Source organism: Phascolarctos cinereus, unplaced genomic scaffold (assembly GCF_003287225.1).
Source record: "Phascolarctos cinereus isolate Bilbo 61053 unplaced genomic scaffold, phaCin_HiC Scaffold_7;HRSCAF=346, whole genome shotgun sequence".
NCBI lineage: Eukaryota > Metazoa > Chordata > Mammalia > Diprotodontia > Phascolarctidae > Phascolarctos > Phascolarctos cinereus.
Genome location: NW_027556180.1, coordinates 28,413,761 through 28,429,167, shown reverse-complemented (window position 1 = coordinate 28,429,167; position 15,407 = coordinate 28,413,761). Strand labels below are relative to the sequence as shown.

Sequence of the window (15,407 nt, the reverse complement as noted above, 5' to 3'; positions counted from 1 at the left end):
GGATTGTCTCAAAATAGTGGAGGTGTGGCTGAGACCATAAGGTCACACCTTTCTAGTGGGTGGAGTCATGACTTTGTTTAATGATGCCCAGAACCTCAGAACAGGAGAGAGGAAATTAGATAGTGAGTTTCTGCTTAGGGTTGGCTCGGCACATTTGGGATCAACAGCGGAAGACAGGGTGGCAAGGGATTTCAGTGGCAGCTTGTGAATCATGAAGGTGGCCATCTGTAGGGACAGGTAACAGCAGATGTAGAAGAGGGAGGCTGAGAGGGATCATCAGTCATGGTGAAGGAAAGGAGCAGCATGGTGGTCAAGAGAGGTGGGAGGTTAAGAAGTTGTATTCACAAATGGTTAGGTATCCAGTGTAGGCTTAAAGTGTGGTGTGGAGATGGAGATCAGGAGTTCATTCCACTGGAATTAGTATATTCCAAGGGTTAGAAGGAATGAGATTGGATTAAGTGTTTGGATTGAATTTTTTGTATGCCTTTGAATCCAGATGGAACTAACTTCTTTAAAAGCCTAGGTATTATGTATCCCCATGTGTATGTGTGCTGAATTTTTTACTGACCACAGAGTTTGGCTTGCTATCTATAAATAAAATAGGAAATAAAGTATTTTCTTTTTTCACAGTGGAAAAATGCTACCATGTTTGTCTGAGAGACCGCTCTTCTGATAATAGTTCCTAATGGAATTTATTTAGAATCTTTTCATTTAACTTCTTTTGGATTGAGAATTAAATTATAACTGAGCTCTTTTTAAAAAATCTTTTTCAGTTAAGAAAAATATGTTTTTTCTCTCTCCTCCATTGTGGAAAAAACAAAAACAAAGCCCTGGTAATAAATATGCATAGGCAAACAAAAAAAAATTCCTTATCCCATTGACTATGCCCAACAATACATGTCTCGTTTTGCACCTTGAGTCCCTCACCCCTCTGTCAGAAGGTGCGTGGCATGTTTCATCAGTCTTCTGGAGTTGTGGTTGATTATTGCATTGATCCAATTTCTTGTCTTCCAAAGGTTTTTTGTCTGTTTTTCTTTGCAGTGTTGTGGTTGTTGCCACATTTTCCCTCCACTACCTTTTTGGTCAATTTTTGCCTTTAAGATTTTGTACTTTGGCAAATACAGATTTTAAGTTCTAAGTCTTGAATTAGACCTGGAGATACTTGATATCTTGTTTAACATTTATTTTGTCAGAGTATATGATCGAGAGACCAGAGCCCGAATTCCAGGACTTGAATGAAAAGGCACGAGCACTTAAACAGATTCTCAGCAAGATCCCTGATGAGATCAATGACCGAGTGAGGTTCCTTCAGACAATCAAGTAAGTGTTGTTTTGCATTTCATCGGAGCAGTCCCTGAATATTTTCATTTTATTACTTATTAAAATGGATAGTTTTTAAAAGATGATTGTCAGACTATTGTTCTATTCCAAATTACTGTGTATATCTCCAGGTTTGTTAAATGTGCAGTTTGAAAACGTGACAGGATGAAATATTGTTGTTAAACCATGCACATTAATTATTATACACATATAATGGAAAGACTCGGAAGGTAGGTGAGCGAGCAGCATGCAGGGCATGGAGAAAAGTTAGTCTAATGAAGAAAAGCAAAGAGGTTCAATTTAGTCTGCCAAGAGCGAACTAAAGGAAGACTGAATGTAGATCAAAAGAGGAAACTCAGGATGCCATTTTGGATGTCCGTCCTGTGTGTAGAGGGAAGGAACCAGTACAGGTCTTGAGACTGTGCCGGATGGGTCATGGAGGAAAGACTTGATTTGTGGTCAGAGGGCCCAATCTTTGGCTCTGCCACCGACTGTTCTGGTGGCCCTCCTGGTCAGTGCACAGTCTCTCGGGCCTCGGTTTCCTCATCTGTAAAATGAGGGGCACAGCTTAACTGATTTCTAGCTTCCTTTCCAGTTTTAAATCGTATGGACAGAAATCCATTTTCAAGTATTTGAAAAGCTGTCTTGCATCAGAGGAATTAATCTTGTTCTGCTTGGCCCCAGAGGGCAGAAAGCAAGGAGTGATAGAGTTTCAAAGTGAAATAAACTGCCTTTGAGTCTTCCTGCATTCAGAATGACTTATGGGTAAGACTTACGTAGGAGGGAATTTTTGTTCAGATATGTGTTAGACTAGACATCCCTGGGGGCCTCTCCTGGTGCTTAGAGACCGGGCAGCAGGGGCAGAGGGATTTAGAGACTGCAGCCTAATGCCTGCGTGTAGATCTTAGATTTTAAAAAGCTAGTGGTTATGGACAGGAAGCAGGGAATATAATAATACCAGCAGTCTTAATAAGGCTCACATTTACAAAGGTTTGCAAAGCACTGTTTGTAAAGCACAGATGTTCTCATTTTATCTTCACCACACCTCTGGGAGGTAAGACTATTATGATGTCCGTTTTACAGATTAGGAGTCTATATGAAAGAGCTTAAGTGATTTTCAATGTCTGTGGCCTGATTTGAACTCGGGAATTCTGACTCCAGGATAACCGTCTATTTAGAGATATGTGAGACTTAGAAGTTATCTCTTCTAATCCCCTCACTCTCCTGGGGAGGACACTGAGGCCCACTGAGGTAGAGTTCGATTAATATATTATTGGTATTAAGTGACAGAGCCGGAAATTGAATCCCAACATCCAGCAGCGTCTCCATTACTCCAGACTACATCCCATTGTGGAAGATTGAGCCTAGGGGTAGGATTGGGTTTAGGTTTTGGTTTTTATTGTATAGTTTCAAAACTTAAAAGCTCTTTTCAGCCTGTGTGTCATTTTGAAATTAAATATTAGGAAATTGGAGGTGCAAAGTCAACATTATGTTGCCTGCTGACTTGCCACTGGGCTGTGCTGACTCCGGAGGAGAGGGGGAGGCTGGTGACTTTGCACAGCTCAGCCTCTCTTCAGTCCAGGTCACTTGTGAGTCAAGACATCCCCCTCCTGATGTCCCTGGTGCTCCTCGGGAGTGACAGACAGGCAGCAACCACAACATTTGTAGGGAGTTGCATCGATAGTCTTTGTTTCTTAAGAATTGTTGTCAGCCTGGAAGGAGTTTCACCACAGACCTGTGATTTCATTGGCAGAGGGAATTCCAGGGTAAGGCACTCCCTCTGCCAATGCAGTCTGCACTTTCCCTGCAGGCCACTGAGAGGGTAAGGCTGGAGCAGAAGTGAGCCATTCTTTCTGCCTCAAGGCCAGTTCTCTATTCACCATACCCATTGTGTTTCATACTTAGAAATGCTTCCTTTATTAATAGAAAGTTAGTATCCTTCCATTTTAAAATGCCTAAATTGTTTTTCTTCACAAAGAAAGAGGCATTATAGTACGTGGAAAGAGCTGGCTGTTCAAGGGCTTCTGAATCTTTGTGGTGCCGTGGGCTGCCTTTGACAGTTAGGGGAAGGCTCTGGACCCATTCTTAGAATAATGTTTTTAAATGCATAAAATAAAATACAAAGATTACAAAGGGAGCCACTTGGCATTGAAATAGAGTCAGTGGAATATTTCTTTAAAAAAAAAAAACCCACAGGTCCCAGACCCCAGGTTAAGAACCTCCATCTTAAAATTAGACCAGGTGCTTTTCTGGGTACAGCATATAGGCTATACTATAATGGGGCCCTAGTTCTGAATACTTTCTCAAGACATTTTGCTATCTTTCACATACCATAATACAAATTTGGCCTATTAGTGAATATATTTGGTGTTTAACAGTAGTGAGCATGTCACTGGCCAAAGCTGGTGGTCTTAGTCTATGAAATTTTTATTTATATAGCCACAACATAGAATTGAAATCTCAACCCCTGTCCCCTAAACAACATGCTCTAAAGAGCTGAGAAATCTGAAAGACTTTTTTTGTTTTAAAGTGAGGCAGTTGGGGTTAAATGACTTGCCCAGAGTCACACAGCCAGGAAGTATTATGTGTCGGAGGCCAGATCTGAACTCAGATCCTTCTGACTCCAGGGCCGGTGCTCTATCCACTGCCCCACCTAGCTGTCCCCGAAAATTCTTAAGTAGCAATTGATAAACACTTTTGTTGAGGATTATAAGGTCTCAGATGATTGAAAAATGAGAGACCTTTTTGTTTAACCCATCAGTCCCCTTCCTATTACAAATGAGGAAACCAGGGCCCACATTACCAGATAATTATAACTGGAACTTCAGCCCAGGGCTCTTTCTACAACACATACTATACTGAAAAACCTATTGATATTTTCACAGGGTGTTTGTTTCAGGAAATATTTAAACCTAGAATTTTTAATATCTTTATAAAGTGCCAGCAGCTCCTTGGGTACCATGCAAAAATAAATTCTCTCGTTCTCCTTTTTTATTATGTCCTGTTAGTAGTTTAGAAAACTCTAACCTAATATTAGTTAATACATTCTTATTTTCCCATTTAGAAATATTCATTTTAATCAAAGGCAGAGGATCATGTGGCTTTTCTTCTTTGAGGAATTCTGGTTTTCTACCCATCACACTGTCCCAGCAGCTTTCTGTTTGCTTTGAAGCAGAAGCCAAACAAACAGTTGTGTAACTGACAGCTGCTGATGTTAAACTGAAATTGAGGTGGCTGGACAAGTGTCACTTCTATAAAAACTCAAATTTGATGTATTGAGCTGCTTTTAATCTGGTGTATTTACTATGATACAAAGTTAATAATATTCCAGGCAGAGAGGAGCCCCAAGGACATTGTTTTTCATCGCCCTTATTTCTGTGTGTTTCTGCTCCTTAGAGCGTTTCCGTCTCTTGCGTAGAATTAGACCTACTCTTAAGAGCTGAAAACACACTAATCTTGGTTTGCCATTTTAAAGAGGTACCAAACCACTATGACTTTAAATTTGTGGTTTTTTTAAATGCTAAATTAATAAGCATCTTCTTGAAAGAGGCACCAGATGAACTCAGTATACAGCAGGAATCCATGATTTTATTAAAGTCTTTGTTCCCTCCACGGCACAGATCGCATCCTCTGCACTGTCTTTATGCTGCCATGACCCCAAACCAAAAAAGTCCTAAGGAGCTTGTTTGAATTGATCTAGGTTTGTGAGTTATCTCCTTGGAGGCACGGACTGTCTTTGGCCCTTCTTTGTATCACCAGCACTTAGCACAGTGCCTGGCACCAAGGGGTCAGTGTGTGTTGACTACTGGTGGTTGGAGAGCTGTGGATACCCTCTTCACCATGAGAAGGCATCAGAGTGCACTTTAATATATTGTGTTGTTTTTGTTGCACGTATGTGTGTGTCTGCATTATATTCTAGAAACAAAGATATCAAATGCTAGCGGAGACTAATGTAACTTTGTGAAAGATAAAGTCAGTAGAAGTTTGGTCCCGAAGGAACATAAGCCTCTTCTAAACTGTACAATGGTCAAAAATTCAGAACTCTAGGAAAACGATGTAAAGGTAGAATGTGTCGTCTGAAAAGGGCAGCCTTGTAAGTAAGGTAGAAATGTAGAAAGGAAACCAGCGGTGCATGGGAAGTGAAGATTCTAGGTCTCCTCTTTTTCAGAGATGGGAGGATGGTTTAATAAATGAGACACAGTCATTCATGTGGGGAAGGTTAAAGGAAAAACCAAAAAACTGAATGTATTGTGACATGGTCTGTTAACTCTGGCGTAAAAGTATTGAACTAAATGTCAGGAAAACCTGAGTTCAAAACCTTCCTCAGAAACTTACTGACTGGGTGACATTGGGGAAGTCACTTATTGTCTCAGCCTCAGTTTCTGCATCTGCAAAATAGGTGTAATAATAGCTCTTACTTCACAAGGGTAAAGTAAGAATTAAATGAAATAATATTTCTAAATGTTAACTATAATCTGTTACTTAAAAAGAGTTTGGGCCTTGCTCTTAAATTGAATAATAGTTGCTAGGTAATGGATGGGAGTTTCTGAAGGAATTGGATTGCATTACATCTGGGAGAACAGTTTTCCATCACTGAGCTAGATATGAAACCTAGAGTAATGCCTGGTAGGAGTGAAGCCTAGCATGGGGAGCCCCACAGCATGGATTTTCTGTTGGGAGACCTAGGTTTGAATCCCAGATCAGCTGCATATTTGGGAGTGGGTGGTGAGGGCCAAAGATAAAAAAGGAAGCGAGAGATTTCAGAGGATAAGTAAACTGAAGGGTGAGATGAAATCACTCAAGCAGCATTGAGGAATGGGAAGATCTCAGGGACGGGGTCTCAGAGGATGGAGAGCCATCCTGCATGCGTGTATGCTCTTTCAGTGTCAGGGGTGCCAGGAGAAGTGTGGTTTACTACTTGTCCATAGTTTTGCATCAGAATGACATGATTGGCCAAGTTTGGGAAATAGCGTCCTGAGAAGTCAGGTTTCACATTGAAGCTCCTCATATGAAGTTATTTTCCCCTTTTTTCTTTTAAGAAGCAATAAAATGTCTGTATTAAATGTAACTGATTTCAAAAGCTGCTCAATTTTTCATTCCCCGACAGGGATATCGCCAGTGCAATAAAAGAACTTCTTGACACAGTGAACAACGTCTTCAAAAAATATCAATACCAGAACCGCCGGGTAAGTTGGGCAGAAGCGCTGTCTGCAGCTGCCATGGTTGCTCTGGCCTCTCACTCATTGCAGGAAACCCTTTAAGGTAATCCCTAGGGAGAGGTAACTGTTGGAATTGAAGGCATATTATAAACTGAGACATTCCTGGCCCTTCCATCTGAATGCTTCTTGGGTGTGACAAACTGGTCCTAATGAGAAACTTTCCATCTTGATCCAGGACTCATGATTTTCTGTATGTGGGGATTCCCTTCTCCTATTTAGATCACACCCTCTTTGGCTTAGTGGGCAGTGCCAGGGTTGCTATGACTAAACTTGCGGGGTATGTCTTCCCAGTCATAGCTAAGCAGATCCTTAAACAACTGACATGCAATTAATTCATTGCTTTCTTCCTATTCTGAAGTTTTTCCAGCTTGGTGTAGGACCCTGCTGGTCCGATCTTAGAAATTCCAGGCTTGCCTCCTCTCCCCAGTGGTATCTTGGGGTAGGACTGGATGGCAGTGGTTGTCTATTGATTTTTACTGTATCAGCGGCCTTTACCGAGTGTAATTTATGTTGTGGTACTGTCGGCTCTTAGCATATTGTAATTTCATTGTTTGACTTCTATCTCTTTAGGCACTTGAACACCAAAAGAAAGAATTTGTAAAATACTCCAAGAGCTTCAGTGACACTCTGAAAACCTATTTTAAAGATGGAAAGTAAGTTCAGTGACAATGATATTCTTTGATTTAGTATGCAGGTATAGTATTCAGTTCTGAGGAGTCCTAAAGCTATCTAAAGAAAACTGTCCCATAAATATTAAATTTGCAATTAAGCAAACTTGGGGAGTTGTGGGGAGAAGAGAGCATTTTTAGATCATATATCTTAAATTTACAGAAATAATGGAGTCAGGATTGTGTTTTATCACGTCAGTAGTGAGACATTGACACTTGTCACTTCTAATGGTCACAGTACTGGGAACTCCGGAGGGCTATCCAAAGTACGTGGCACAGAGCCTCTGGCCATCTTTGTCATCCACAGCCCTCGGGGAATGCATTTTAGCATCTAGCCCTGGTCCTTTGACTTTTAATTAGGCTCTGGAAATCTTGCTGACATGACATTGGTTCTGTCAGAATTTTTGTAACTTGTAATTCTTCAATGGTGTGATGTACTCTTCTGGCTGCAACATTTTCAGAGAGGTAATTAAGGCAGGTGATTTACTGGAGTCAGGAGGCCTGGGTGGGAATCTTAGCTCTAATGCTTATCAACTGTGTGACTGTAGACAAGTCATATAGCCATTCAGAGACTTGGTTTCTTTTTCTTTTTCCTTTTTGGTAAAATGTGAGAAGTAATCCTGATGCTGCCTGCCTCAAGGGTTGCGAGCAAAGTGCTTTTTCCACCAGGAAGTGCTGAGTAGGCACTGTGGCAGCTGCCTGTATCTTTATTGTCCATCATGTGATTTCAGCTGCGAGTTTGGGTCTCCCTGGGCTCAATCCTGTTAGACCCCCTAGACGGGAGGTCCAGACTTATTCCACATTGACCATGTGCCATGTCACATGGATTGAGGATGCCTGTCCATGAAAGCTGCTCCATTAATTGTCCCTTGATATTTAATACATGTTAAAAATCAGTCAGTTCAGCAAAGCAAACAGGTTTGAAGTTCGGAATAAACACATTGAGTCAGGTTCTTGAACTTCAACATAGAACATTTGACTTGTACTGTTAGGTGCCATTTTTGGTACCATTTTTTTTTAAACTGACATCAATTTTTCCTGAATTTCTTTATGCTGAATCCAGTAAATATACCACACACTTTCAATGGAAGAATTTAGCTTACTGTGGTAATGATTTTTGACTTTGAGTTAATTAACAACCGTGATAGAGGAGGACCATTTAAGTCAGGAATCCATTTGAAAGCCTCCCTTTGATTATTGAGGCTTATCCACGACCCCTGTGCCCTCCTTATTATGCAATGTTGACCTTTTTTAAACAGAAGTTATATTATTGGTTCCTAAGTAGGACATGTGTTCACACTGATCCATCAGGGCTTTGACCAAGTCCCCCTTATAATTAGTTTTCATATTTGAGGGTGAGGTTGCAGACTTTATAAAAGGAAAGTAAATGGCTTACTAGGGAATGTAACTCATTTCATTAGCATTGTGATATAATCATATGAGTGAACCTGCCTGTCCTAGGAAGTGGGCAGTATTAAAAAATGGTAGTTTAAAATCAGTTCTGATCTTTGAAAGCATTTCCTTTATGTATATAGTGTACATTGCAGTAGATAAGTTGAGACTAGTATATAAAGCGCATACTTTTAAAATTTGCCTTGCATGCAGTACTGCTCGCATTAACGCTGATAATCTCTTGTGTCTTTCTCTGTTACGATTTTGGTTCGGAGCTCTTCCATTTCTGGGGAGGTTGAGATGAAAAATTACTGGCTGATTAGTGTGAGCCATGCACATTTCACATGGTGCCATTTGAGGCACAAATTTATAGGAAATCCAGGGGTGGGGTATGAGAGACTATGGCCATTCCATCTTTAATTTACCTTTTAGTACCAGAAGTATCACCCATAATTGGCAACCCACTATCGGGTTATGGTCAGTGATAACAGAATTGTTGTCAGTAATGCAGAAACATTGCATTTCAAATATGAAAATTAAAACAATGATATCCCACAGGAACAGTGGCTTAACTTTGGAAAGATGGTCATGTGAATTGCAGGCTCACTTTTACCCTTACTTTGCAAATTGTGTTAAAGATTAGCATTTTTAAATATATGAGTTTTTGCTTCTAAAAACTGTCTAAAATACTACTATTTATGTTCTTTTGTAACAGGGCAATAAATGTGTTCATAAGTGCCAACCGATTAATTCATCAAACCAACTTGATACTTCAGACCTTCAAGACTGTGGCCTGAAAATTGTATATGTTAAGAGCTGTACGTTTCAGTGGTGGTGTTAAACTGCTGCCTTTACCTGTAAATTTTAAAGTTTGACTGTATAAATTATCAGTCCCTCCTGATGGGACCTAATCCAGGATGTTGAATGGGATTATTGCCATCTTACACCATATTTTTGTAAAACGTAGCTTAATCATAATCTTACACTGAAGATTTTGCATCACTTTTGCTATTATCATTCTTTTAAGAATTATAAGCCAAAAGAATTTACGCCTTAATGTGTCATTATGTAACATTCCTTAAAAGAATTGTAAATATTGGTGTTTGTTTCTGACATTTTAACTTGAAAGCGATATGCTGCAAGATAATGTATTTAACAATATTTGGTGGCAAATATTCAATAAATAGTTTACATCTGTTAAACATTTCTTTACTTGAAAAAAAATATGTGTATAATCAGAAGACCAAGAACACTTGGTAACATCTACAGAACTTCTAACGGAAGCTTATTAGCCGTTTGTTACATTTTAAAACAAGACGAGTTCATACACACACACACACACACACACACACACACACGAGTCCTTAATCCATTTGGGCAAAAAGTAGTTAGTGAAAATGTTTTCACTAATTACTGTATATGAGGTACTGAAATATTTTTTCCATTATCTCTATCCTCTTTCAAAAGACTTATTTGTCCATTTAGAGTGTATTTACACTATTTTGTCACTTTCTGAGCTCAGAGGTTTAAAGATTTTGACTCTGAAAAATAAGTCTTCTATCAGGCCGGGTCCTAATAAGCTTTGCACACCTTTTTTTCCATAAAACCGTAGCCCAAACTGGTGATAGTTTGGGAACAAACCAATGCTAATTGGTGTGACATTGTCTTGAGTGTTTATAATTGCACTCTTTAAATATGTACAGTTTTGTTTCCCGATAGAGAAGTTTTAAGGAAATTATGTATCAAGTGTTCATGTTAAGTACTTTCATTTTCCATTTATGATAAAAAAAAAAAAGGAAAAAATAATTCAGAATTTGTTGATCATATATGAAAAGGTTTTAGGTTTTTAAACTAGTTTTTTTATTGTAAGTTCTCATTACTACTTAAGGAATGTTTTCTTTTTTTAAAAAAGGGGTCAGAGTTTAGAGACTGAATTCATTAGAATGAGTAAAATGTGTGGTTCTTTATGGAGAGAGAAAGTATAAGTTTATGTAAAAGTAGAAAGTCACTGGAAAACATTTTATAGCCCATTAATTTATGGCCTTTTTTTTTTAAACCGTCTTTGTTTCTCCCCTTTGAGATCTACAGATAATAAAATTAATGAAATCGGCATTCTTTACTATTTATAATGTCATAAATCACTATTCTGGGAAGTAGATAAATGTTGCTACTTTGCTCTGTTGACTGTTTAAGAGAAAGACCAAATTAGCCAGCCTGTTTCTGGACTTAGCCCAGCAGCCAACTTTACAGAAGAACTGGAGACCTACAAAAAGGCTATCCCTGCACAGGAGGATCTTCTAACCTAACAGAGGAGGATGCTGCACAAAAGGAAGCTGAAAAACTGGGAGGGTGCCAGAGAGCATGGAGGTTTTCCTCCTAACATTTTCTCTTTTTTGCCACCAGTTTACTAGCACCATCCCTGCCAGACTTTTACCTCCAGAGAGGTGCTTTAGTTATTACCGTAAGCTTCCAAGTTGCCTCAGAAATTCTGCTGCTGCCAGTCCTTCACCTAACCCTAACAGCCAAATTAAGCGTAATCCTATATATGCCAAAGACTGTGGTAAACTAGGCATGGTGAGTACACATACAAAGAAAGAAATAATCTCCCTCCTAAGGAGTTTGTGCTTCTAAGGGTCAGACCACAAGTATATACTTGTTGAATAGAATAATAGAATTAATCCCTTTGGCCAAAGTGTGCTAAACAAAGCTGCACCCTTTGGTTAGTGAGGATAAGAAAGGAAGCTCCACCTCTGATCCCACCCCAGCCTCCACTGGCTGGGCAGTGATCATGCTGTTTGTGACGAGGCTCTTTCCAGACTCTTCCCTCCTGCCAAACAGTTTAGCTGTTGCCTATGAATTGGTCTGTCCTGGGTTTTGTTTTGTATCACCTTCACGCATAAGTTTGTTCTTAACACTGATGAAAGATTTGTATATCATCTTTATGGTTTAGTCTTTAAAATAGTTTTGCCTTAAAATAAAGGCAAAGCTCTTTGGCCACCAGATAGAAATGTGGAAATATGGTGGCTCTGATAAATGAGGCTTCAAAATACTTTAAGATCGAACAGTTCAGTGACTTGAGTGAAGACCAGTGAAATATGCAAAACGTGAAGAATGTTTACCTCAAAGGGAGACTGTGATCTTCCTAGGAAAAATCCTAATTCCTGGTTAACAACCTGGTGTCCATGTGCCTAAGAAACATGTTCATTTTAATTATCTAAGTGGGAGAGTACGTGAAAGAAAGTGGACTAGGAAGGCTTAGATTAGCGAGCTGTAGGAATTGTCAGGTAATGGTGAGGTAGGATTGCCTGTTGGCCAGTCATTTCAGCTTCATCTTTCAGAAGGAGGATGGCCCCCAGGCTTCTGCTGTCCTCAGGGATGTTCTCTGATGAAGAACGAAGCTTTCATCATTAAGACCAGCATAGAGAAAGAATTCAAAGGATGTAAGTTGAAAATGTCAGTTAATAATAGGAAACTGGGAAACATGCTGTTGAAGCTGGGTGGTGCAATGGATAATATTCGCCACCTGGTGACAAGAAGCTTGACCCAGGTTCAAATCCTGCTTCTGACAATTGCTACCAAGCTGCTTCGCCTCTGTTTCCTCAACTGTAAAATGGGGATAATGGCACCTATTTTCCAAAGTTGCTTTAGTGATTAGAGAATATTTGTAAGGGGCATTGAGGTGGCACAGTGGATAGAGCACTGGCCTTGAAGTCAGGAGGACCTCAGTTCAAATCTGGTGTCAGACCAAACACTTGACACTTACTAGCTGTGTGACCTCGGGCAAGTCACTTAAACCCAACTGCCTAAAAAAACAAAAAAGATAATATTTGTAAACCTATTATTCTAATTAGAACAAGAGTAAAGGGTTCCCCCCCACCCTTGCTCCTCAACCAGGAACCAAAAAAATTTTTTTTAGAAGATGACTCGAGGTTGGAGGATGAAGCCATGGTCAAATACTGGTAATTCCTGCAAAATATGTAGAAGGAATAGGAGAGCTCCTCAAGGCTAAGGGCTCTCTTATCAGTGTCCTCATTGTATTGGGTGTATTCAAGGTGAAAGATCAAATAGGCTTTAGTTTATAGGTTTGATAGCCATTGGTCTATTGGAGAAACCTGCCTGGAGCAGAGAAGACTTCATTATGCTTAGGAGTGACTTAAGGGAGAGTCTGTTTGGGATTAAATACCTGTGAGAAAGCAGCAAATAGCTTCAGTTTGGAGCAGTCACCATTTAATCTTATGACTAAAAGGGACTTCACAGGCCTTCTAGTTCCACCCCCTCATTTTACAGATAAGGAAACTGAGGCTCCAGGACCTTAAGTGACCCAGCTAGCAAGTATCAATATTGAGATTTGAACCCAGATTGTCTAACTAGAGCCAGGGCCCCTTTCACTCTACTATGCTACTTTTGAAAGAGTATGAAGTTTGAGGTAGAATTTAAAGCAGCTATTTCATCATACTTTGGAGACAGATTTTCAAGGGAAAAAAATCCAAAGTCAGTAACTAAGCAGGCCTGAACAAACAAGCAAAAAACAGTGGCCTGGGAAGATGAGAGTTTCTCTTTAGTCCTGGCTTTAGCTTCTACCAGCGGGAAGCCTTAGGGAGGGCCCCACCTCTCTCAGCCTCTGTTTCCTTCCTGGCAAAATAGAGCTAATGCTTTACCAGAGGTGTCAAGCTTGCTGCAGCAAAACTCCCTAGTGAGGCCAGGACCAGAATAAAATGTAATTGGGAAAAGGGACAAAATAAGTAAAAATACAATACAACATGCTATTGCGGCTATTCACTGGTGTCCAACTTCTCATGACCCCATTTAGGGTTTTCTTGGCAAAGATACTGGAGTGGTTTGCATTTGCCTTATTTTACAGATGAGGGACTGAGACAAACAGGGTTAAGTGACTTGCCCAGGGCCACTTAGCTAGTAAGTGTCTGAGGCTTCCTGACTTCAGTGCTCTATGCACCATGGCGCCACCTAGCTGTCAAACAATACGACGTAGATAATGTTAATTTGTGATTTTCTTAGTCAATGTGCTGCCTGTAGGGATCCTATTTGAGTCACTAGCCGCTTGCTGCCTATGCACAGGGTAGTGGAAAGAGCTCTGTGAACCTCGGAGTGCTGAAGAAACGATCCTGAGTCATGTTGAGTGGTGCCTTTACATACATTCTCTGACCTGGACCTCACTGCAGCCTAATGAGGAGGTAAGTCATTTCATCCATCCATCCATTCAGTTGATCAAGCATGTTTTAAGCACCTGCTGTATGCCAAGCACTGTGCTAAATGCTGCAGGTACAAAGACAAAAATTGAAAAGCTACCACCCTCAAGAAAATCATATTCTGACAGGGGAAGGGAGACGATAAAGAGATGAGAGCGAGAAAGGATAGATTTATAGGTGATAGATGATGGAAGGATGATTGATAGATTGATAGATGATAGAAAGATAGGATAGATGATAAAGGTGGGTGATAGAATGAATGAACATAAAAGAATAAGGAAGTTTGGGGCTGAGGGCCCTGGCATTTGGAGGATCAGGAAAGGCTTTGTGAGGTGAAAGTGAGGAGAGAGCATCCCGGCACCGAGCAGCTAACTCGAGATACTGAGATGAGAGACCAGGGGAGCACGCGTGTGTAAGAAGCAGTTGGCCAGTGTGGCCGAATCGCAGAATGCAAGAGGAAGCGTAGTGTCCAGTGAGGCCAGACAGGTTGGGTAGGACTTTAAAAGTGAAACAGAGGAGTCCAATTTGTCCTAGAGGCAATCTGGAGCCACTGAATTTTGTTAAATAGGAGAGAGATGGTTTCCTTAGGAAAATTGGTCCCACCAGCTGTATAGAAGGTAGACCTGGAGGAGTGAGAAGTGTGTGGCAGCCCCCCTCAGGCAGCTAGGCAACACGCTTTTCAGACATGATCTCATTGGAGCCCTACAGCAAACAGGTGAGAGGCTCCGCAGATGCTGTTCCTATTTTACAGATGTGGCCACTGAGGCACAAAGGGATGAAGAGATCCATCTGTCGTCACGCAGGTAGTGCCTGTCAGAGGCAGTATTTGGAGCTAGATTTTTCCCTGAGTCAGTCTGGAGCAGTGAAAAGAACACAGCATTTGGAGTCAGACAAGACCTGGGTTCAAATTCTGGCTCAGATCTTTACTGGCTCTGTGAGCCTGGAGGCAAGTCACGTAATCTCTTCAGTGTTCTGGTTCCTAGTCTGTAAAAACAGAAGGCTGGCTTTGATGAGCTCTAAGGCCCCTTCCAGATCTGAACTGACTTAGTTTTGAAGCCTCTTCCTGGCATGTGCCATCTGTGTGGGGGACCCCAGAGACTTTCCCCGGCCTCAGTTTCCTTGTGGAATCAAATGAGGGAGGCAAACTAGAGAAGGCCTAGCTTTTAATTTGTGGTTGAATGACTCCTGGGCCAGCACCGTATCTAGCAGGCCCAAATGCCTTTTTCCTAGACCAAGGAACTGGGGGAGAAAAGTTATCAGTTGCAAGGGTGCCGGAAAGGGCACAGGCTAGAGAGAATTAGCAGATGGACCATCTTCCCTGGTAGCAGTTTCCCAGGCAGACACACCTGGGTGAGAATACTCTTCCACAGGAAGTGGATAGCCCTCGAAAATATCCTGGAATTAGTATAGCTGGCTTTAAAGAAGCCTCTGGAAAAAAGAAACAAGGGAGATGGTTGTGGTTTTTGTTGTTGCTTTTTTTTTAAGCACAAAAACACAGCAGGGCCTGGAGGAGTATTTTAAGCACCATTACTTCATAAATGTGTTAAATGTTTCACTCAGCATGAAATAATTAGGAGATATTTTGATTTTCATTATAAAAA

The 15,407-nt window shown here is 40.6% G+C and overlaps 1 protein-coding gene across 1 annotated transcript in view; it reads left to right on the top strand.

Annotated features, from left to right (window-relative positions):
• The window catches only part of PDCD10 (programmed cell death 10), a 49,343-nt gene extending 39,542 nt beyond the window's left edge, over positions 1–9,801 (top strand). The window contains exons 5-8 of the mRNA XM_020980131.2: positions 1,194–1,320; positions 6,428–6,506; positions 7,110–7,192; positions 9,315–9,801. Coding sequence (XP_020835790.1) covers positions 1,194–1,320; positions 6,428–6,506; positions 7,110–7,192; positions 9,315–9,396 — 371 coding nt within the window. The 3' untranslated portion in view covers positions 9,397–9,801. The remainder of the gene's footprint in view (positions 1–1,193; positions 1,321–6,427; positions 6,507–7,109; positions 7,193–9,314) is intronic.
• Positions 9,802–15,407: the final 5,606 nt, after the last annotated feature.